Source organism: Taudactylus pleione, unplaced genomic scaffold, assembly GCF_031769625.1.
Source record: "Taudactylus pleione unplaced genomic scaffold, aTauple2 ptg000207l, whole genome shotgun sequence".
In the NCBI taxonomy this organism is placed as follows: Eukaryota; Metazoa; Chordata; class Amphibia; order Anura; family Myobatrachidae; genus Taudactylus; species Taudactylus pleione.
The window spans coordinates 1202888-1225245 of NW_028284609.1; the positions used below are offsets into that span (position 1 = coordinate 1202888).

Sequence of the window (22358 nt, forward strand, 5' to 3'; positions counted from 1 at the left end):
CTGGCCGTTGCCACTGGTCAGCCAGGTCCAGGAAGTATGCAACCGACGGGAACAAACTCGCGCCTTCAAAACGGGGGTCTCACGCCCCCTCGTTTTGTACAACGGTCATAGTCTCCACCCCCCAAACTCTGCAGAATATCAATTATGCAGTGGCTAAGGGGGGACTGTGAGCGATCACACATGACCTGTTTTGCACACGCTCATACTGGGTCCTGCACATACACAGATCCCAAAATATCGGATTTATCCGTACACCATTGGATTTGCTTGCAAATCTGAATCAGGCCCATAATGTGTTATGGAATAGTTTCAACAATAGTACTTCACAGATAAAGCTGCCTGTGTACAAGGTGCGGATTTATCAAAGTAAATCAAACTATAGTGATAATTAAAATACATTGTAAAATGACACTTTGGCGCTAAAATCCAAATAAAAACAAAACAAAATACATGGATAAATGAATGAATTACTTTTTTTATTTTTATTTTAGGTGTTTCTTTCATGTCTTGGCCTAAATAGCAGTATGTGCACTGTCGTCACTAGGGGGGTGCGGGCTGCACTGGGTGACACCAATCAAGGGGGTGACACCAAAATAGCAGAACTGCTCTGCTATTTTGGTGTCACCCCATCGGATGGTGTCACCGTGACATGGAGAGAGGAAGGGGAGTCAGTTATAAAGGAGAAATAATATGTTCACCATAACTTGTCAAAAACAGACAAAAAAACATCCTAGCTACAGTACGTATTGTGGACTCTGACACTTAAAATTGTTTTCTAGATGCTGCTTTCTTATAATAACATAAGTGGAGGCTCAGGTGGATGGCAGATGGTTCAAAACTGTTTTATTCTTTTTGGGGAGGCTAGATTTATATGAAGGCTTTCACTGCTAAGGACAGGTGGTACTTGTCTTAGGCACTGCAGAAGTTTTCTAAAAGTCCTCCCCTTACAGTTGCTGTTGTTCAGACCTGGGAGGGGGCAGGCCCTCATCACATTGGAGTGCGATGAAATAATTAAACCCAGTCACTTGAAGGTCGCAGAACTTTTTACAAACCGGAAAATAGGGGAGAGCACATTGAAAGCGCTCTATCTCCACCATCCTAATAGTTACAGACTCATGTGAGTTAGATTGCGGGAACAAACTCGCACCTACTTGCACAGCTTGTAGGTGTTAATTTGTCCCTCACTCGCAAATGTAATATGGTGGGAGTGGCATGCGATTTAAAAGGCGGATAAACTCACACCTTGTAAAGCGAGTTTCATTACAAGGTGTGGGTTTGACAGAAGCATGCACAAATCAGCAAGAACCGTGCATGCTTCTGTGTGTAAAAGTAAAAAAAAAGTAAAAAAATCAGTGTGGGGTCCCCCCCAAAAGCATAACCAAGCCCGGTTTCTTTGAGCCTGCCCTGGTTAAAAAAATACAGGGGAAAAATGTGTAGGTTTTATATGTATTTAATGAACAAGCACCGGGCTCTTGGACCGGTCTTGGTTCTAAAAATACATGGAACAAAATGCGTAGGGGTCCCCTGGGAAGCGGGTGCCAAGTTGATTGTGTAAAAAATAGAGAAAATAATATTGTCCTTTACAGGAGAATAAGAGGTCCCAGCAAGTCTCCCCCACATGCTGTTACTTAGAAAACCCATAGTATTAGCATGTGGTGCAGTAAAGTCCCGATGGTACCTCTAGTTCACCTGCAAAAGAAATATTAAAAAAAGACAAGAATCACACACCATGGGCCAAATTTAATAGGTAGTCTGTTTTGGTAAATTGCGAGTTTGGTGCTAAACTTGCAATTTTTCACAACTCTCCAATGTAATAGGATGTCTGTTCAATAAAACTCGCGACATTGTATCATTGATGTAACCACAAGATTAACCTCAATTAATCTTGCGGCTACGATGTAGCGGTTCCCACCATAGACGGCTATGGGGATTTCTCACCATAGACGTCTATGGGAGACACAGGCTGGCCGCATTCAGCCAATCAGGGAGCTGCTCCGACGCAGATGCTCCCTGATTGGCTGGCGGCCACTTCACTGACGGGGCACACGTGTGCCCCGGTCATTTACGCGGAGCAAAGGTATGTGTACACACATACCTTTGCTCAGTCCATATGGATCGGGATTTTTTGCGTTTTTTTATTTTAACCCCTGGATTGCCTACTTGGAGAAGAGGACGTGATCTACGCATAGGAGAGGTGAGTATGGATTTTTTTTTCAGGTACACCCCTATGGATTACTTTGGATACTAGGTGAGTATGTGTGAGTGTGAATGTATGTTTTATTAAAATTTTACTTTCACGGGGTATGTTTGTTTATTTATGTATTTCTTTAGTTGTGGAACTACAAGTGCCAGCGGCCCATAATGCCCCGCATGCTGGTATTTGTGGTTCTCCAAATACCAGCATGCAGGGAAGGCTTGCTGGTACTTGTGGTTCTACAACTAAAGACAATATGGAAAACTTTTTTTTACACTTTACACTATCAACCCGGCACCCACCGCCCTAGGGTACCGGGGATAGGCCCGGGCTATCAGTCTAGGCCTGGGGTACCCTGGAGAGGGGTACCCCTTTATTGGGGGGGTACCCAACTCCCCAGGGATCCCCGGCCTGAACTGACTAGCGGTCAGGGATAATGCTTTGGCCAGGGAAACCGGTGAAAGGTGTTCCCTGTCTGTGGCATTATCCCCCCGCTAGAAAAAGTTCGGTGCTGGTTCTGGAATTTTCAGGGGACCCCTACTCGTTTTGTCCCCTGATTTTCCAGAACCAGGACCAGCTCAACAAAGCCCTGTGCTGGTTCTTAATATAAAGGGTCCCCCTACGCATTTTGGCCCCTGTATTTTTAGAACCAGAACAGGCTTTATAAAGCCCGGGGCTGGTTATGCTTTTGGGGAGGGGGTGCACGTTTTTTTTTTTTTTACACACACACAGAAGCCATCACAGATCTCACTGATCTGTGATGGCTTCTCTAAAACTCGCACCTTTTAATGCTACTCGCATTAAAAGGTGTCAGTTTACATAGTCCTAAACTCACCTAAACTCGCAAATGCAGTAGCCTCGAGCTGAAAAGTTCGCAGGCTATTGAATTTGCAAGTTTCAGTACAAACTCGCACTGTTTAAAAGTGCGAGAAAGTGCGAGTTTGTACTGTTACTAAAACTGACACCCTATTACATTTGGCCCCATATGTTGTATCATTTTATTACACATACATACAGGACATTCATTAATTTACTCACACTGCATACTTACCTTGTCCCTAGTGCCAGTCTGTCCTCTTCTCCAGTAGAATCCAGATCGGTCACAAATATATATAACTGTGAAACTGCGCTATGAGGTCACCTAGAAATTATGACAAAATAATAGACCAAATGGTTGATACTTGGAATATGAAACAACCAATAGGAAATATGCTGCTATCAGTAACACAGTGGTCACCTGGTACGTTATATCAAGAGAAAAGTGGTAATGATAGCACAATTAGTAATAGATGTTATATGTAGAGAATCATAGACAGCAATGAACTAGAGATACCATCAAATGTAGTCTATAATAAGGCAGGTTCTCTTATAAAAAAAACATAAATTTATTACACATTCAATATGTTATTTATATTAGAAACAAAACATGGTAAAAACATTTGCATTTGTTGGACTTCGATTTGGGAAAGTGAAAAATGGAATTATAAAAAATGGGATAAAAATCAAAAATGATTATGCGAGTGAAAAAGTTGATAAAAATAGAAATAAAAATACAAAGGAAGTATGTGTGAATCAGTTTGATGCCTTAGTGAGTCCCTGATGGGAAAAAGAGTCTTGATGAATACAAAACACGTTGTTGGGAATGGATTAAAAGTTGCCTAACCTGCAGCTTGGTTTGTTTTGGGGTCCGTGTCTCACAGAATGTAGGATGCTTGGTCCAATAGTGTCTCCAATGGATGTGATGAGCTCAGCGGTGAATAGATGGGTGCAGTGAACCGGTGAAAGGCTGATAATCCTGCAAACTTATAAAGTGAAAGGTCCGTGTAGCACGGATAGTCAGAGTGCTTAGCCAGGTGTTATGCTTCCAATTGCGCTGTCAGCTTTCAGATGACCAGCTGAGATAATGGTGGAATTCTGGCCCCTTTTGAATTATAGGCCGGGATCCAGCGCAGTGTGAAGGGAGAGATGTGATAACTATGGCATCCAGTGAGAACAAGCGGAGGTTCATCCAAAGCAGCGTGTGTGGTCTGCCTAACGAAGCTGTTGATACAGAGAAATGCGTTAGACAGCATGGTAGACACTGGGGGGAGGGTGCAGGGAATCAGAGGGACCGGAAGGTCCCTCTGAGAGCAGCAGCTGCAGAAAGATTCTCTTCCTTCAGCCACCCACACTCTTTATCTGACTGGTCGCATTGTTGGCGAACAGATCAGATAACGCACAGCCTGGTGTGGTTGCAAAAAATGCAACCATGCCAGGCAAGTGGTTAAAATAACAAAATGAGAAGCGCGGACCCACTGGACAGTGTATTGTCCTCTAAGGATGGTTTCCTGAATGCCACTATAGCTGTTGCATTTCACATAGAAATGCATTGGTTGAATGTTTATTGGCTGAGAGAAGCGAGCCTCTGCTTCTCCACCAATGAGCGGATTCCACCATTGACTTCAATGGTGGGAATGCACTTTAGTAACCTTGCGGATCCCACCATTGTAGTTCAAAACTCGCACTCTGTTACATTGGCCAAGTTGTATGTTTTCCATGGGAAAACATCTAGATGCGACTTTGACCCATGCAAGTTGGGGAAATGTTAAAAACATGAGTTTGCATGTTGTCGCAGCCTATTACATGTGCCAGGTTGTAAAAAAATGCATGTTTAGCTCTAAACTCGCATCTTTTTCACAACTCACACCTTAGTACATTTAGCCATCATTTGAAAGAGAGGAGTCCTATAGCTTAAATAAACAGTGGATATTCCTTCATTTGATTCAGTAGATTTCAAAATAGTATGCCTTGTTTGACTAACCTATTATTCCTATTTTATGCATTTCATTCAGACAAATATAAAAAATACATGAATTATCATTTTCAAGTGCAGATTTTATTCTGAAAACTTACGTGTAGAATACGTTTTTTTATGTTTTGAAAAGGTCTACTGTAAAATAAAGTACTGTATTTCTTGGTGGTAGTTCATTTCTTGCAAATGTAATACAAAAACACTTTTTTGTACTATTGGGCAGATTGTATTTGCCTTGTGAGAAGAAATGAACAAACTAATCATATTTTCTAGAAATTAAAGTCTTCAGAAAACAAACAACAAACAAAAAACGGTATAGTTTGTGTGACTACTGCATACATAATCACTGATGGAATGTGAGCAGCCCAAAGAGTTCCAAAGTAGGCTCAGCAGGAAAGAGTTAAAATATGAGTAGAGCATGAGGTTTCTATGTAATTTAAACTAAGATTTTTAATGAAAATATATAGCATAAGCTGAATTGCCGCATACTTTGGAACCAAAGCAGAGCTGAACGCAACTTCCGTCTATTTCAAAACATAAAATGCATTATTGTTACATATGGAGAGCTGCCCATAAACAAAAGATGCGTCCAGATCAGCACCCTTACTCCAGCAGATGCTCCCGTAATATGTCACGAAATGTGGCTACACAATTATAGTAAAAATATTCAAAAATCAGTATGTAATGGATATGCATCACAGCACATGGACAGACAGTATTATTTATATGGTCGCAGGGAGCATATCAAATGAATATCACAAAATCAAGGAACACACACATACACACACACACATATATCTCAAGAACACAATAATAAATATATCTGAAATACCCTTGTCCTTCACATGCTGACTAGGAAACATGTTTTATTACTGCAAACGGATCGCTCGTTTTACTAAAAATCTGTGAATAGATCTCTGCAGCAGTACTATGAGAATATTAGAATATAGAAATGCCCACCGGTCATCATTGTCATCATTTTACAACTTATACCAGCAGTTGAGAACCCGCAAGTGATCCACATCCAAACAAAGGGCCTATTGCGTTCGCAGCTGCGAAAATATGCTAATATTTGCAATCGCAATGCCGTCGCAGCATTACATAAGGACGCCCACTTTAGCTTACACACATCCGTAATACTTTGCAAGTGTGTGAGACCATCGGTAGCATCGAGTACAATCACCACCCCCAAACGGTCACTTCCTGTCAATCACTTTGTGATGGGTCTGCGTAGACACTGCGATCGCAGTCCAATCGCAGTGGAGACTTCACACGTGCACATGCGCAGTACGCAACAATCAGCTGATTGCGTGCGTAATCGCAGTTGCGACAGGTAATAAATCAGGCCCAGAATCATATGTGTCTGTGTTGTAGTCATTGTGGGATGAATTTTGTGTGGATACACATATACTGTAATTTGCTGTGTCTACATGCCCCCTCCCGCTTCCATATTGGTCTCTTTCCTGCAAGGAGTCATAAGTGGTAAATGGGACTCAGACGGCAGCTTGCATACAACGATTTGTTTCACATATACAGTGCAAAAACATACATTCTGTGTGGAAAATGTGGTCATTGCAAACATAACATAAATGAATAAAACATTTGTAGGGCTGTGACATTTCTGCACTATCCTCGTCCGATGGCTGTTGCTGTAGTAGAACGTTGATTTCCCACTATTTCTTTCGTTTTTGAATGCCTTTCAATTCCAGCAGATTATGACTGGTTGATATTAGGTTACATGGTATTATTTGTCATAGGATGATGAAACAGTGGTTTGCTAAAACAGGAGAACCTAAAATTATACTGGGAAGTTTTTTGGCTTCTATATCTGAGATTCAGCGCTATTAATCACAAGAGTGCCGTCGTTCCAATGAAAATTAATAAGCACACATCAGAGATGAAATCATTAAAAGGAAGTTTAGAAGGATAACACATTTTTCCCAGTCAGCACTTCAAAAAGTGCTATGAATTGCTTCCATGAACCTTGAAAACACTGCTTGTTTCACATCTGCGACTGGCAGTGTTTTAAAACCATTCCGTTATAAACCAGTGGCCCCATTGTCATGCTCTGTGGAGGAGCTAATTTATGGAAATAGAGGCAGAAATCACAGCTCTATTTTCAAGGAAATGCAAATATAAAGTACGGTGCAGAATGGCATTCCATATAATTGAAAAGTAAATTCAGAAGTTTAGCATTGTGTCCACAGGACTTCGGACTTCTGTGAAATGGTGTTTTACCACAAAACTTTTTGCAAAATTATGTAGCAATTTGACTAATCTCTAGAGCTGGCAACCATGAATGCATTTGCATGTGTGGTAGGGTTGAAGTAGGACTGAGAATATTCAAGGCCATATTCCGCCAGTGAAATGTGCAAATTTGTACGGCCAAATGAGAAATGAGGCAAATATTTTTTGGAAGGGTTTTGTAAACTGTGCATATGTCTAATTGTATTCCTGTCAACTAAAAACAGTAAAGCAATGCTTTCTTTACATACAGAGCTGGCGCAAACCAATTTGGTGACCTAGGCAAGATTTTGGCTGGTGCCCCCTAGCAGATACCACCACACTACACACACGACCCTCTCCCCCACCTCTTCAAACATGATACTCAGTTTTCACTTACCTCTTAGGTATTTATCTCTTTTCTTTCTTTCTTCCTTTCCTTCTTGCTTTAGGAGTCTGGCAGAAGACAGAAAATATGATTCATTTGCCCCATTTTAACTTAAATATTGCATCTCTCTCTCTCTAGTAGATATATATAGCTATAGTTATATATACACACACTGAACCAGTTACTGCCTACCTCACAGCACTCACTGACCCTCCTCACAGCACCACATACTGCCCACCTCACAGCACAGCACCCCTCTCCCTTCTCAGCACAGTACCCCTCCTCCAGCACTCCTCTCCCAGCATAGCACGCCTGGCCTCATCCAGCACATCACTCCTCATCCAGCACATCACCCTTCATCAAGGACAGCACCCCTGGCCTCATTATACACCCCTTTCCCAGCACAGTCACCACCCATCATCCAGCAGAGCACCCCTGGCCTCATTAATTATGCACCCCTTTCTCAGCAAATCCAAGACCCCTCATCCAGCAGAGGACCCCTGTCATTAATTGTGCACCCCTTTCCCAGCACAGTCACCACCCATCATTCAGCAGAGCATTCCTGGCTTCATTAATTGTGCACCCCTTTCCCAGCACAGTCAGCAACCTTCATTCAGCACAGCACACCTGGCTTCATTAATTATGCACCCCTTTCCCAGCAGCCCTCAGTCATTCAGTACAGTCAGCACCCCTGGCCAAACAGGCCTCTATGCACCACTTTCCCAGCCCAGTCAACATCCCAGGCACAGGTAATGCTTCTCAGTCAGATCCAGGCTTTAGCATCACCCCTCTGCCCCTAGTGCCCTCCCAGCTGAGAGCTCAGCTTCAGCTAACTTACTTAGTTAGAGACATACTCACTCTCATCGGTCAGTCTCTTCTCTTTTTCAACCTGGTCAGTCACGGACGTGGCCATTTTTCCAGCTCTGTCCTGGGACCTTTCTGCTGACTTGGTGGGCGCTGGGTGGCGGCTGATGGAGGCGGAGCTGTGACTCACGACTCAGCTCAACAAAGGCCCATGCATGCCCTCCCAGTGGCAAATGCAGAATTTCTAGAGGGGGGTTTCCAAATGCTTGATTTTAGTGTGAGTGTGGCCAGTCCATGAACAGGGCATTATTAGCACTTATCCAGCTTAAATATGCGTCATACAGAGTGTATTGTGTGTCATAATTCCAGCATATACAGGACCAGCGACCACAGTAATCCATCAAATGTGGCCGTAGGGCCATCCTGCCTCAGCTGAATGCTTTCTTTTCAGATGTGGGCACCATTCCAGAGCATTGGAGCAGGTCTTGGAGTTTGGGGGAGCAGCAGAAGCACCTAGCACTGCCCTGGACATATATGTACATATTGGTCTCCTTATACACTGGATAGTGTATTATTATAAAGTTTTAATAAGTAACCTTATTGATGGTTTATAGCAATGCACCCCTAACAGTGTATTGTTTTAAAGATCTCCTAGTTGGTGCACACGTGTTTTTATTACTGGCTGATACATGTTAAAAGATCTACAGGTGATGCTACTCTATTCTATTACTAATTCTATTGTTGTCATGGTGTAAGCTGGGGAGGGGGGTTTCCTGGCAACCGGAATGCCCCCTGCATTTGCTTATGCCTCTTGTGGCCATCTTACTTGTACCCAGAATGAGCTTCTAACATATGTTTATACTACCTTGGGTTTGTTTTAAATCCAACTTTTCAATGTTGAAAGTCAGACAGCCCATGTTTATTATTAACTGTGAGAGTGCATATTTGCACAATCGATTGAAGAAGATTTAAGCACATACCAGAGGTCTATGAATACATGGCACACATTACCTTACAGAACAGAGGGGCAGTCATACAATTCTTCTGCTGTTCTATATAAAGCAGGTAATAGGAGCAATTTTTATTTCTGTTCCTGGGGATAGCACTATTTTTACTTCAATGTATATATGACTAATGTTTCTGCACTTGAACTTTATTTAAAAGTTGTATGTTTATTTAAAAAACAGACCTATTTCTACTAAAAAAAGAAAAATGTTATGCGATTCTGTACTCAATATAATAGCTATACTGTAGTTTATTGAAACAAAAGTTCACCTAGTATTAGAATGGCATAATCCTTTTATTGTGCATATTACTACCAGTCTTCCTTCTTATCTTGTTTGACCATGCTCTATACAGTGAATGCAGAGAGAAACGTTATTTATTTTTTTCCTCTGTTGCCGGCTTTAGAATTTATCCCCCCTTGTATTCTTCTATTCTGAGGTGACTCTAGCTTTGAATGATAGAGTGCCATCTTAGGGCAGCTTCTAACTAAGAGGCATTGGTGTGCTTGAGATTTTCAGGAGGTTCATTATACCTTAGTACAGTATTTATGAACTGGACTGATACAGTTGACATCCCTCCTAACTGGTGTTAGTGTTAATATTATTTGATGTTGAAGATTGACTGTCGTTCTATTCACTTATACCCTTTTCAGACACACAACCCGGGAATTTACCCTGCTCAGTTACGGGATTTTCTCCTGTGCAAAATCCCGGGTATTTGATCGAGACCCCCTTTCACACTAGAGCTAAGACCCAGGAAATTCCCGGGTAGACCCCTTTCAGACATAAGTTGGGTTTTTCAGGTTTTTTTTTTACACAGCACCTGCCTCTCTTCTTCTCTCCTCTGCCGGCGTCTCTCCTGTCCCCTCTCCTCAGCAATTCACGGCTCTGTGATGTGCAGCATGTCCGGCGTCTCTCCTGTCCCCTCTCTGGCTGCCACTGATTATGTCATCATCATGCAGCAGGCAGCCGCGGCCAGCCAATCAGGAGCTGTTTCGTGAAGCCCGGGAGTAAATTCCCGGGTAGCACCATTCAGACATGACCCGTGTAGAAAATAAATGAGAAAATATTTAGGTGCGCTATCAATTAGCGGCCAGTCAACCTCTAAATAGATATACAAATGAAAATAGAGAGACTGGCGCTTAATAGCTAATATACATAAAAAATATAGATATATAGAAGTAAAAATAAATAGATGAGAAGTTTCTCATCTATTTATTTTTACTTCTATATATCTATATTTTAATGTATATTAGCTGTATATTAGCTATTAAGCGCCAGTCTCTCTGTTTTCATTTGTATGACCCGGGTAGACTTCAGTCCCGGGAAATTCCTTGGTCAATTGTAGGGTCGGCTACCCGGGTAGGTACCTTTTACACATATATGTGATCCTGGGAATATGGCCGAGGCAGGCCAAAATCCTGGGAATCTCAGTATATCTGAAAGGGATATTAGGGGCTGATTCTGAGTTGGGTACAAAGCAAAAAGAGCAACTCATCCTGTACTGCAGGTGGGGCATACAGAGGTGTCCACATACATCTAGCCTCCTTGTGTGCTAAACAGCCCTTCCAGTCGCACCGTGCCGTGGCATGACTCTGTAGCGCCGAGCGTCTTTTCGTGCGAAAAGTTAGCACAATCAGCTTCTGCAGCATGCCCTTGTTCTGAGAGCGACTGCAGGTGTAACTGCATGTGAAACGCTACATTACAATGTCAGCGGCTGTAACACTGTAACGTAGCATTTCGCATGCAGATAAACCCGCAGTTGCAGACAGAACATAGGCATGCTGCATACAGTATCCTTTTAATCAGCAGAAGCTGCTTGTGCTAAATGTTCACCTCGCTTTACGATGCATTTGAAGGTCAAAAGTCGCACAAAAAGATGTTTGGCGCTACAGAGTCCCACAGAGCTCCCGCGTTGTGTGGCGCGACTTGTAGTGCCCGGAGGATAGATGTATGTGGACACATCTGTATGTAAAATGTGCAGAGAGAAATCTTAATTGCAGTGTAAAAATAAAGCTGTCCAGCATTTGTGTGTCACATGCAAAAACATCCAGCATTTACCCTGCATGCAACAAAAAAGAACCTTTGCTCCTTTTTTTTTATTTAAATTAAACTTAGATGTCCAGATGACTATTAGGTTTAAAAGCATTAAAACATTTGTAAAAATCAGTGTAAATATTTATTTTATATTGTATAGCCTATTATAATGTGCTGAATACTTCAAAAACCATTTAAGATAGCATCTTTATTTAGCAGTTGTAGTAAATATTCTGCTGGGGATTTTCAGAGAAATAAGTGATTGCATAAATTGTGCATTTTATATATGTATGTTTGAAATGTTTGCTAGCCTTAAAAATTTATTTTAGCAGCGTTTAGGTAATTGTACACAAATGAATCAAATGAATTATAGTTGTTCAATTATGTTACTGGTTTCCATTCATGATTTGTTCCTAGTTAAATATTAACTTGTGTTTTCCATTACTGCAGGACTTTCCCACAGTGTTGGCAAATGATGTAATTGATCCTATGGCTTCTCTTTAATTTGTGGTCTGTTATAAAGTGTTGGTGTAGGTCAAGGCTGCTGTGGGGAACAGAAGTCCTGCGGCTTGAGATGATGTTTTTGTTTGGCTTGCTTTCTATGAAGAAGGGAACACTTAGACACTGTTATGCTCAGGAGTTAAATAGCTCACTTGCTCAGATTTGATCCATGGCACAAATTGCATAATCTACTGTTTCTGCCATTTAAATAGGTTTCCAAATACGTATGCGTCTACAGTTACTGTTGCATTTAAACTGCTGAGCTCTTGATATTATATATTGCTGTATGGTAATATTCTAAGAAAACACATGTCCGAAGCAGTATGACATAATGGCTAAAATTAATTTACATGAAATGTTTTGAGATTATATTTATTCTCATATAGCACAATGCATAGTGTTTTTCTGGCTGTTTAAAATACAACTTAAAGCCATATAAGTCTCTGTGTCTGTCTCTTAGCGTGTACTATAGCTTTCTTGCATCTTCACATCACAAATGAAAATTCTATTTAATTTTTGTTTTTTTCCTTCATTTTAGTCATCGACCTAACACCATTGTACAATATTTAGGTACAGAATCTTTAAAAACCCATAATTTTAGAACCCAATTCTGTATATGGAAAATGCTGTCTATGAGCAGAAACAATACAAAAATGACGGCAATGTCCTAGACCAGTGTTGGCTAACCTTGACACTCCAGCTGTTGTGGAACTATATATCCCAGCATGCCCTGCCACAGTTTTAGCATGCCCTAATAGCAAAACTGTAGCAGTGCATGCTGGGTTATGTAGTTCCATAACAGCTGGAGTGTCAAGGTTAGCCAATACTGTCCTAGACACACACTCTCGCACACCGACCTACAAAAATAAATTAAGGGAAGAGAAAGTGACGAGTAGATGAGAGAATATCAGAAGGGAGCATTTATAGAAGACGTTTACTATGTACTTTATACATTTCCAAGTAGCTCAAAACTAAAGCAACACAACACTCAAGCAAACAAAGTTCTGCGAAGCAGCGATATTCCGGCGATCACGACTGCAGATTTAAAGCAGAAATAATTGAAAAGAGAAAATTAAAGGCATATTTATCACTACAGTGTTAATGCCATGCTGTTTAATAAATCAAATGTCAGCCATAAAGAGCAAGTCAACATTCCTTGCACTTTTTTCAAGAAATCAAGAAGCCACTGAGATATATCATGGTAAACAAGTGTGGAACTGAGGACTTTATACCCACATGTTAATTTAAATTGCCCAGCATAAAAGAGCTCATATAGCTCAGCAGCAGTACTGCAGGAATAGTATAATCTACTAGTGCTCATCAGGGTCATCTAATTAACCCTTCTATTTAACATCTATTGAGACTAAAGTTACTATCCTCTATGTTTAAAGATATCCACTCAAATAAGGTACCTTACAAGTATAAAGGAAACATACATTATTATTATTAATGTTATTATTATTATTATCTTTTATTTATAAGGCACCACAAGGGGTTGCAGCGCCTTATAGAGTTCTTAAACAGAATCTGAATAAACAGAATCAGTAAAAAGTGACTTACAGTACAATACATAGCAGAACATGGACAAGGTTTATAAACATTGCAGCAGCAGCAATCATAATACCCAAATCAGCAGCGGGGTGACCAAACCCAAAGGTTTGGTGCTGTTGTTGGAAGTGGGAAGAAGATGAAGCTATAAGTGAAGGAAGAAAGAGCACATGAGGAAGAGGGCCCTGCTTGTGCGAGTTTACAATCTAGAGGGAAGTGGGAGATCATCATTGGCAACACAGAGGGGACAGAGGCCCTGAATCAGATGCGCTCGCAAAAAGCAACCGCTCGCTCTGAATCAGGGCGGGCGCTTCTTTTTTTAGTTGCGGCCTCCCGGCCGCTCGCATAGCTGTGGGTTACAATGGTCAAGACCATCGCGACCATCGGGCTTGCGACGAGACCCTTGCAGTAGGGTCTCGTTGCTACAAGCCCGATGGTAATATAGCAGGAAGTCCACCTACTGACATCATGATGTCAGTAGGGCTGCCCACAAATGGCAGGCATTCCTGCTGGAACGCCTGTGTTTGTCCAGCCACCACCCCGCCTTCTAAACGGGGCAAGCTGTCGATCAACGTCGACAGCCGCCCCTTTTGGATGCGATCGCCGGAGCGAGTGCTTTTTGCGCTCGCTCCGGGGCTCGCGCACGTGCACACTACCGAACAATCGACCCGCTTGCGAGCGGGTCTGAATCAAGCCCTGAGTGTGACGAGGACCATGGATAAGTTGGTTAGAATGAGAGCTGGAAAGCTTTGACAAAGAAATGAGTGTGAGAGACCATTTGAAATATTGTAGAGGGGTTGAGGTCAATATCCCGACGTGGGTATTCTAGCATTCAGAATGCCAGCGCTGGAATCCCAACACTTGGCAGAATCCCTGCATCGGCATCCTGACCGCTGGAATCACGAAGGTTAGGGTTAGGCACTAGGGGATGGGTTAGGGTTAGGAACTAACAAGGTTTAGGGAGGTTTAGGGGAAGGTATAGGGAGCTGGGAGGGGGAGGTTAGGTGTAGGCACTAGGGGGGAGGTTAGGGTCAGGCATCGGGAAGGGAGGGTTAGGGTTGGAGAGAGGGGAGGGTTAGAATACTGACCAACAAGTGTCTGTATTCTAGCCCTGATGGGGATGCCAGCATCAGGATTCTGACCGCCAGGATCCCGTACCCATCCCATTGTAGAGATGTGAAGAATCTGATAGGGAGAGGGAGAGAGTTCCAGTGGTAGGGAGCAGCACCGGCAAAATCTTGGAGGTGGGAGGAAAATTAGTTGGGTAGAGAGGCAGCATTCATTTGTGGACGAAGTGAGTTGGCAGAGATTATACTGTGTTTCCCCGATAATAAGACACTGTCTTATTTTTTTTGTGGTCCAAAAGACTCCATAGGGCTTATTTTCGGGGTAGGGCTTATTTTAATTAACATTGACAATTTCAATAATTCAATACAATTCTTTACTTACCTTTATTTTTTATCCTCTTTTTCTCTCCTCTCCTCCGCGGCGCTGCTGTAAATGACGCTGCCACGCACGCCAGCTGCCGTGTGCTCACTGTGAGAGAGTGGGACGCTGCAGCTGTGATTGGATGCCACTGTTAAATCTTTAACAGCGCCGTCCATTTCATGCGGGGGGCGGAGCTGGGGGCATTTTAGTGTAGCGCAGGCAGGGACCGGACAAAATGGGGATTTTGTTAGGGCTTATTTTCGGGGTAGGGCTTATTTTGGACCATTTTTCAAAAGTAAGAGTAGGGCTTATTTTCGGGGAAACACGGTATTATGCTTTTCTTGTGTGTGTGTGTAAGCAAAACGTTTTTTGTTTTTCGTGCACAAGGTGGATTGTATCTGAGATATTAAGTAGGTTGATATCTTGGCAAAGCGTCATGCCTAATATCAAATGTGTTTGTTTGCAAATAAAATGGTTAAACACATAGGTGCAAACTGAACATAATTGTATAGGAAGTATGCATCATGTTGGTGCCATAACATTTTTTTTCATAAAATCATGCTGAGGGGATGGGGCCACCAGCGCTGGCAAGAACATGCTCCGGGTGGCTGTACAGCCTGTAGTGTGCATGCCTGGAACGTCAGAGGATGGTACGGGTGGCACTGCAGCAGTGATTCTGGCTGCAGGGTGGCGTTCCAGGCACACTGTTAGCCTGATGCAGGTGCTGTGGGCCAGTGACCGTGCCGCCCACAGGGCTCTGTGCTGCAGCACTGCTTGCACATCCCTAGCTATGGCCCTCCCTCATGAAACAGGAACATATGCTACTGTTGCTGAATGACATATATATTAAGATCACTTCTAATCCCAATTGCATATTTTTATCGAACATAAATTGCACCTGTAATTAGGGATGCAATTGCAGCTACCTCTGCATCCGCACCTGTATTTGTAAACTTGCATTTTATAGTAGAATACAAAGTATAATATACAGCGCTAGAGATAAATAGTATATATAGAATTTAATAATGTAAATCATATAAAATCAATAATAAAAATTAGCACTTTAAAGAAAAACAGCAATATATACTCCCTGTAGGCACCGTAATGTGGCCTGAAACAATTTCAAGGCAACGGACAGATGTCTTTGGATAGCAAGTGTCCAGCAAAGAAAGATTTATGGTTTACCGGCTTGTGATCTAGTCTCAAAGGTAATTAGCGATGGTCCCACATCGAGGCTTTAGTCCAGCGCAGACAACCGGATCCTTGTAATAGCCGATAGCCAGTAGCTGGTTATATTGCACAGCATCCCAAGTTCAGACAGTGGACCTCATTCAGAGGCGGGCGCAAGAAGCGATCGCTCTCTCTGAATGAGGGCGGGCGCTGCTTTTATTTTGGTGCGGCCTCCTGGTCGCAAGCTAAGCTGTGGGTTACCACCCACAGCTTAGCTAGCGACCAGGGTGATGGTCGCGATGGGTCTGGGCACTCGCAAGCCCCAGGGAGCTTTCTGCTCTGATGGAGCAGGAAGCTCCCCACTGACATCACTGATGATGTCAGTGCGGCCGCCCATAAAAAGGTAGGTGTTCCTTAAGGAATGCCTCAGTTTTGGAAACCACCCCCCCGGCCCGCCGTCAAAAAGGCGCGAGCTGTCGATCAACATCAACAGCCGCCCCTTTTGTAGCGAGCTTCGGAGCGAGAGAGTTTTTCTCCCGCTCCAGGGCTTGCGCATGCGCAGTGTGGCCGCTGCGCGTGCGCAGGGCTACCCATCAATCCGGTTGCGAGCACATCGGTGTTTGCGACCGGGTCTGAATGACCCCCAGTGTCCCAATAACTTGCAAGGTGCTTGGTTATAAAGCCAATTATCAATCTTATTTGAGTCTAATTAACCCTGATTGCACTATATTTATCATATATTTGGTTTGTATTGTGCGCTGTACCATAACTTTTTTTTTCCATAGTACATAATTATATAGGACTGCTGTCAGTAACATGAACAAATCCATTTGTCTTGGACAATAACAACATTTTTACATTTGACCCTAGACTTCCAGGACCTTCCAGGGTGCAAGCTGCAGGCAGTAGTACCAAGGTTCAGGGAACAGTTAATTTAAATAGAAGAAGTCAGAGCTTTAACAGCATTGACAAAAACAAACCACCTCAATATGCAAATGGAAATGAAAAAGGTAGGTGTGTGTAATCCACTACAAAGGTATGGGTTACTGAATATTTATTTTTCCAGAAGTTTCCTTAGCTATGCTGCATTTGGCAAAATATATACTTTTTACTGTATCTCTGATTATGTATTTTTTTTTTACCAATACCCAATGTATTTTACTATAAAGTATAACTATCAAAAAACGGGAAAGTCTATTAAAGCCTCTAAAATATGTTATTACCCCTCATTTAGTGTAGCTTTAAAACACTCAGTGTACAGATATAGTGCTGTTTTATTGTACATGGTTGAACAGGAATGTTTTTTTTTTTTTTTTTTGATCTGCTGGACGTGTCAGATGAAATATGTGGTATTTTATATTGAAGTTCCATTTTACAGGTGTATTTGTCTTCATTGAACAATAATAAACAATGATGTACTGAGTTAGTGACTTTCAATGTATTGTCAGTCTCTACTTTTTGATAGATATAAAATATTTCTGTTTCACATCAGTAAATACAGTTCTTAGGTAACAATATTAGTTTAAGTAAATACACAGATTATAGTTGTACAGGGTCTCCTCTCACAATAACAATTTGTTACTACCATTTGTACACATAACCTAATTGCATTTTGCATGTAGCAAGCACTCTATTCATTTATAATACATTTATTTATATATTCATGGCCGACAGAAGAGCCCGGCACTAATATAATGTATGCCCTTTGCTAGTAGTCAGATTTCTGGCATCCCCTGCTCTAGAAATGTCCATAGTGTTAAATGATGCTTTTCCTTTTCTGCCTTTTTTGATAATCAACCAAATGCCCACCAGATGGGGACAGTGTCTATATAATAAACTTCTGTACTTTGTTTTGCACACAGCAACATTTGTCTCTCTGCTGCTTTCCTGGGAATTGGAACCATTACAATATAGGCATCTATATCATCTGGTCTATGATTTATAATTGCTACCCAAAAATGATCATACCCATGTGAAAAGACAAAATAGCACCTGCAGGCTCATGTGTCAATACTGTAACACCGTGTTAAAGGCAGTTGTCTTCCAGATGTTTTATTAAAACAGCTGTTGCTGTGTATAAATCTATCCTGTGTCCTCTGTGTCAGCAGAAGCAGGCATATCCCATGCTGATATTATACACATCTCTCTCTGATTAGTACAGAATGCAGAACATGTTGTATTCAGCATTTGCTAGTGGTTCATGGGCCTGATTCAGCACGGATCACAACTGCGATCTCAGCTGTGTAATCGCACGCAATGCAGCTGCGAAAATATGCTAATGTTTGCCAATGCTCAGCCATCATAGAGATTTCTCACATCCGTAATACCTCACAGTCCTGCTTACACATCAGTAACATCGGAGAACATCGGCCCCTCATGCACAATTACAGCGGCTCTGACCCGTCGCAGAGATTGCAAGTCTGATTGCACGCAGTGAGTACTCAAGCTGTGTAGGCCATCGCAGTGCCTAATTTATGCACGGCCATGCAACGGCGTTCAAACGGACAGGCGCACCTGCGTTTCTGCAACCACTCCCTCATCACCACCCCCAAACGCTCACAGCCTCTCACTCACTCTGTGATGGATTCCTGTCTACATGCATAATTGCAGTGCAATCATGGTGAAAGCGCAATGCGGGGCTTGCACAGTATGCAACAATCAGCCGATCTGGGTACGCGATTGCAAATGCTATCAGTGCTGAATCAGGCCCTATATCATATATATTTTTTAAATATCAAACCTTCTTGATTTTTCCATGCTTATACAAATAGTTATAATATGAATACAATACATTATTAGTGTTACATACTAATTACATTCTAGCACCCTGCACTTGTCACAACCCGTGCAGTTCCACTTTACTGTCTGGTGTATCACTGTCTGCTCTGGTGCTTCTAGCACCCTCAGCTGATGCAATAAACTGGTGAGATTCAAACCAGAATCTCATCAGTTGTGTGTCAAGATCAAAAATTGTAATGTTGCGTACGCACGGTACGATATCTATGAACGATATGAACCATAACGATATATCGTTCATATGGTTCATTTTTATACAGTGAACGACCAATGATGCGCATTCCCGCATGAACGATAACGATATCTATGATCGTCCATACATCTTTCAAAGATATCTTTCAAGTTGTTGGTGGTACAGATCATACCGTGTGTATGCAGCTTTAAGGTGCGTACACACGGTATGATATCTATGAATGATAACGATATCGTTCAATGATATATCGTTCATATCGTTCATTTTTATGCAGTGAACAACCAACGATGCGTGTTCCCGCATGAACGATAACGATATCTTTGATCGTCCGTACATGCAGGCCAACTTGCACAATATTGTCAACTTTGCCTGTTCAGAGATTTGGCAGGTTGACTTCACTGAAAGATATTTTTCAAGTCAATGGTGGTACAGATCGTACCGTGTGTATGCAGCTTCACATGAAAAGTGAGCAGAATGCCCCCATGCACCTGCTGCTCCAGGCCCAGGCATGTGTGGTGTTTGCACAAACCCAGCCCTGGATTCACTGTTATCTCATGAATTGCCGTAATGAAACACAGATGATACTAAAGGTCACTAAAGTCCACCTGTTAAAATACTAAGGTACAGATTTATCATTTCCCTCATTTAAATTTTAGGAATGGGATCTGATAATATCATCTAATGGTGCATACACACGGTACGATCTGTACCACCAATGTTTTGAAAGATATCTTTCAGTGAAGTCATCCTGCCACATCTCTGAACAGGCAAAGTTGACGATATCGTCCAAGTTGGCCTGCATCCATGGACAATGAAAGATATCTTTATCGTCCATGCGGGAACGCGCATCGTTGGTTGTTGTCAGGTTGGTGACTGCAAAAAAAGTGAACGATATGAACAATAACGATATGAACGATATAGTTATCGTTCATGAAAGTTGAACCGTGTGTACGCACCATAAGTCAGCAACATGAAAATGTAAATGTTGTACTGCAATATATCCATTCTATTCTTCATGTCAAAATTTCATAAGAATACTGTAGATTTTAGAAGTATACTAAGGATGTCACAAAGAATGATAAATCTCACCAAATCCTCTTCAGCATCTTGTGTGTCAGAAACAGATGCAAATGGCAACAAAAGTATTTATTTTTCAAAAAGTGGAATTTTAAATGTAGGAATTGATTAGTTACCCAGCTCTTGCACTGTATCTCTTATATTCTGTTTATCTTCCACAGAATCACCAAAAGGCCCTCAACAGTCTGCAGGCATGAATGGAAATGTGCAATATTCCACTAGCTCTGGTCAGCAAGTGGTCTCTGCCATACCCTCTCCAAGTGCCACTAAGCCCTGGCGCAGTAAGTCCATGAATGTTAAACATAGTGCCACGACTACCATGCTGTCTGTCAAGCAACCTAGTCCTGCAACTTCTCCCACACCCTCCCCTGACAGAATGAAGCCCCCATTGTCAGAAGGAATTAAAACGACTACTTCTGGGCAAAAATCAATGCTTGAAAAATTTAAACTAGTTAACACTAGGGTTAGTTTGAGATCTTCACCGTCAAATGAAGTCATTATTGAGGATGATGCCTTATCAGAATGCGGAGAGAATGAAGTTAGTTCTGCCTTGAACAGCCCTAAAGTGTCGGCCAAACTAACTCCTCCAAAGTCTGGAAGCAAAAATCTCAGCAATAAAAAGGGTTTGCCTCAGCCAAAGGATAAAGAAGAGAAAAGTAAGGACAAAACTAAATCAAATGCAGAAAAATTAGCTAAGGAAGAAAAGGAACTGCTATCTGAAGGATCCAAAAAGAGCTCTAAAATCGCAAGCTTGATCCCCAAAGGAAACAAATCTGCTGCAGTTAAAAAAGAGAGTTTGATTCCTTTATCAAGTGGAATCCCTAAACCAGGGTCAAAAACGCCAGCAACAAAACAGACCACACCCCCAGGTGCTGCACATGCAAAAGATACAGAAAAAAGTAGGACTACCAAAGGCAGTCAAACTGTGCCAACACAAAAAACCCCAGCCAGTGAAAAAGTAGCTACACCCATTGATGGGAAGTTTTCCGCTTCTTCCACTACTCACCCGGCTACAACAGGCTCTTCTGGTGCTGGTGTCCAGTTCACAGGGAATGGGGCAGTGCAGCTTCCCCAGCAGCAGTATATTCACCCTAATACTGCAACTGTGGCACCATTCATATACAGGTAAGTAACTCATTATTTATTTTTGCATTCTTATTTAAGTATATATTCAAATAAATGTTATTATTGAATAAACATATGAAAGTAGGAACTCAAAAATCGTGCTTTAAGTAATTACTGAATTGGTTTGTTGCAATGTGCTTCTCTATTGATTCATGGTTAATTTCAGTAATGTGTGGCCCCATATCAGACACTGATAAATTTGAATTAAATGGGAGAAATACATATACATTGGCTTTTTCATTATAAATATGGCTGGATGATCAGATATGTCTGGAATAGTTTTATAAAATTGTAAATACAAAACATTACCTGCTTATACAATACATGTGTTCTGGGCGCATGATCTACCAGTATAATGTAATTAGCCAGCTTGGTACCTTGCATGTTTTTACCTGTGTCCAAAGTATTTAAGACTCCCTGTATGGACATTGTGTTCAAATGTTGATGTATTCCAGATATCTCAACTGGCTTAACAATAAGTCACCCATAGTTTTATTATTTTACACACCACTCTTAAGCTTAACTTAAATAATAAATCAAGACAACTGTATGGATTGGAATAAAGAGGTCACAGCCAAATTTATTAAAATTGTCAAATTAATCCTGGTGGCGAAAAAGCAGTGCTACCTTGGTGCACAGCTTATAATAAGTGTTTATTTACCAAAATGTGGTGGAGTTTCCACCCCTTTCGCAAACCATCCTGGATAGTGGATAGTACCACCTTCCCTTAACTAGTACAGTGCTGTCCCTCCCTAAGATGGAGACCTGGCCCTCCCCTAAAGTAGTAACTGACTCGCTTCTCTCAAAGAGGAAATGGTAGCCAGAGGTGGATTTAGACCTCATGGAGCCCTAAGCAAGACACCAATTTGGGCCCCCTTCCTTATAAAATCCTGAACACTATTTACAGTACGTTCCTGATTTATTCCCCTTGCATTATTTATCATTTTTCCTCCTTATAGTCAACTTTTTAAAATATTAAACATTAGGTGTGCCGTGAAAAAAATGCTGATACTCTAGGGTGCTGTGATTCAAAAAAATATGGGAACTGCCCGATAGGTAAAATCTGAATGCTTTCTGCA

General features: G+C 41.7%; 1 protein-coding gene across 7 annotated transcripts in view; it reads left to right on the forward strand.

Moving 5' to 3' along the window:
* Positions 1-22358, forward strand: part of NAV3 (neuron navigator 3) — a 383856-nt gene that overhangs the window by 184144 nt on the left and 177354 nt on the right. For all 7 annotated transcript variants that reach the window (XM_088478094.1, XM_088478095.1, XM_088478096.1 and 4 more), the window contains exons 7-8: positions 16959-17098; positions 20316-21279. In XM_088478094.1, coding sequence (XP_088334220.1) covers positions 16959-17098; positions 20316-21279 — 1104 coding nt within the window. The remainder of the gene's footprint in view (positions 1-16958; positions 17099-20315; positions 21280-22358) is intronic.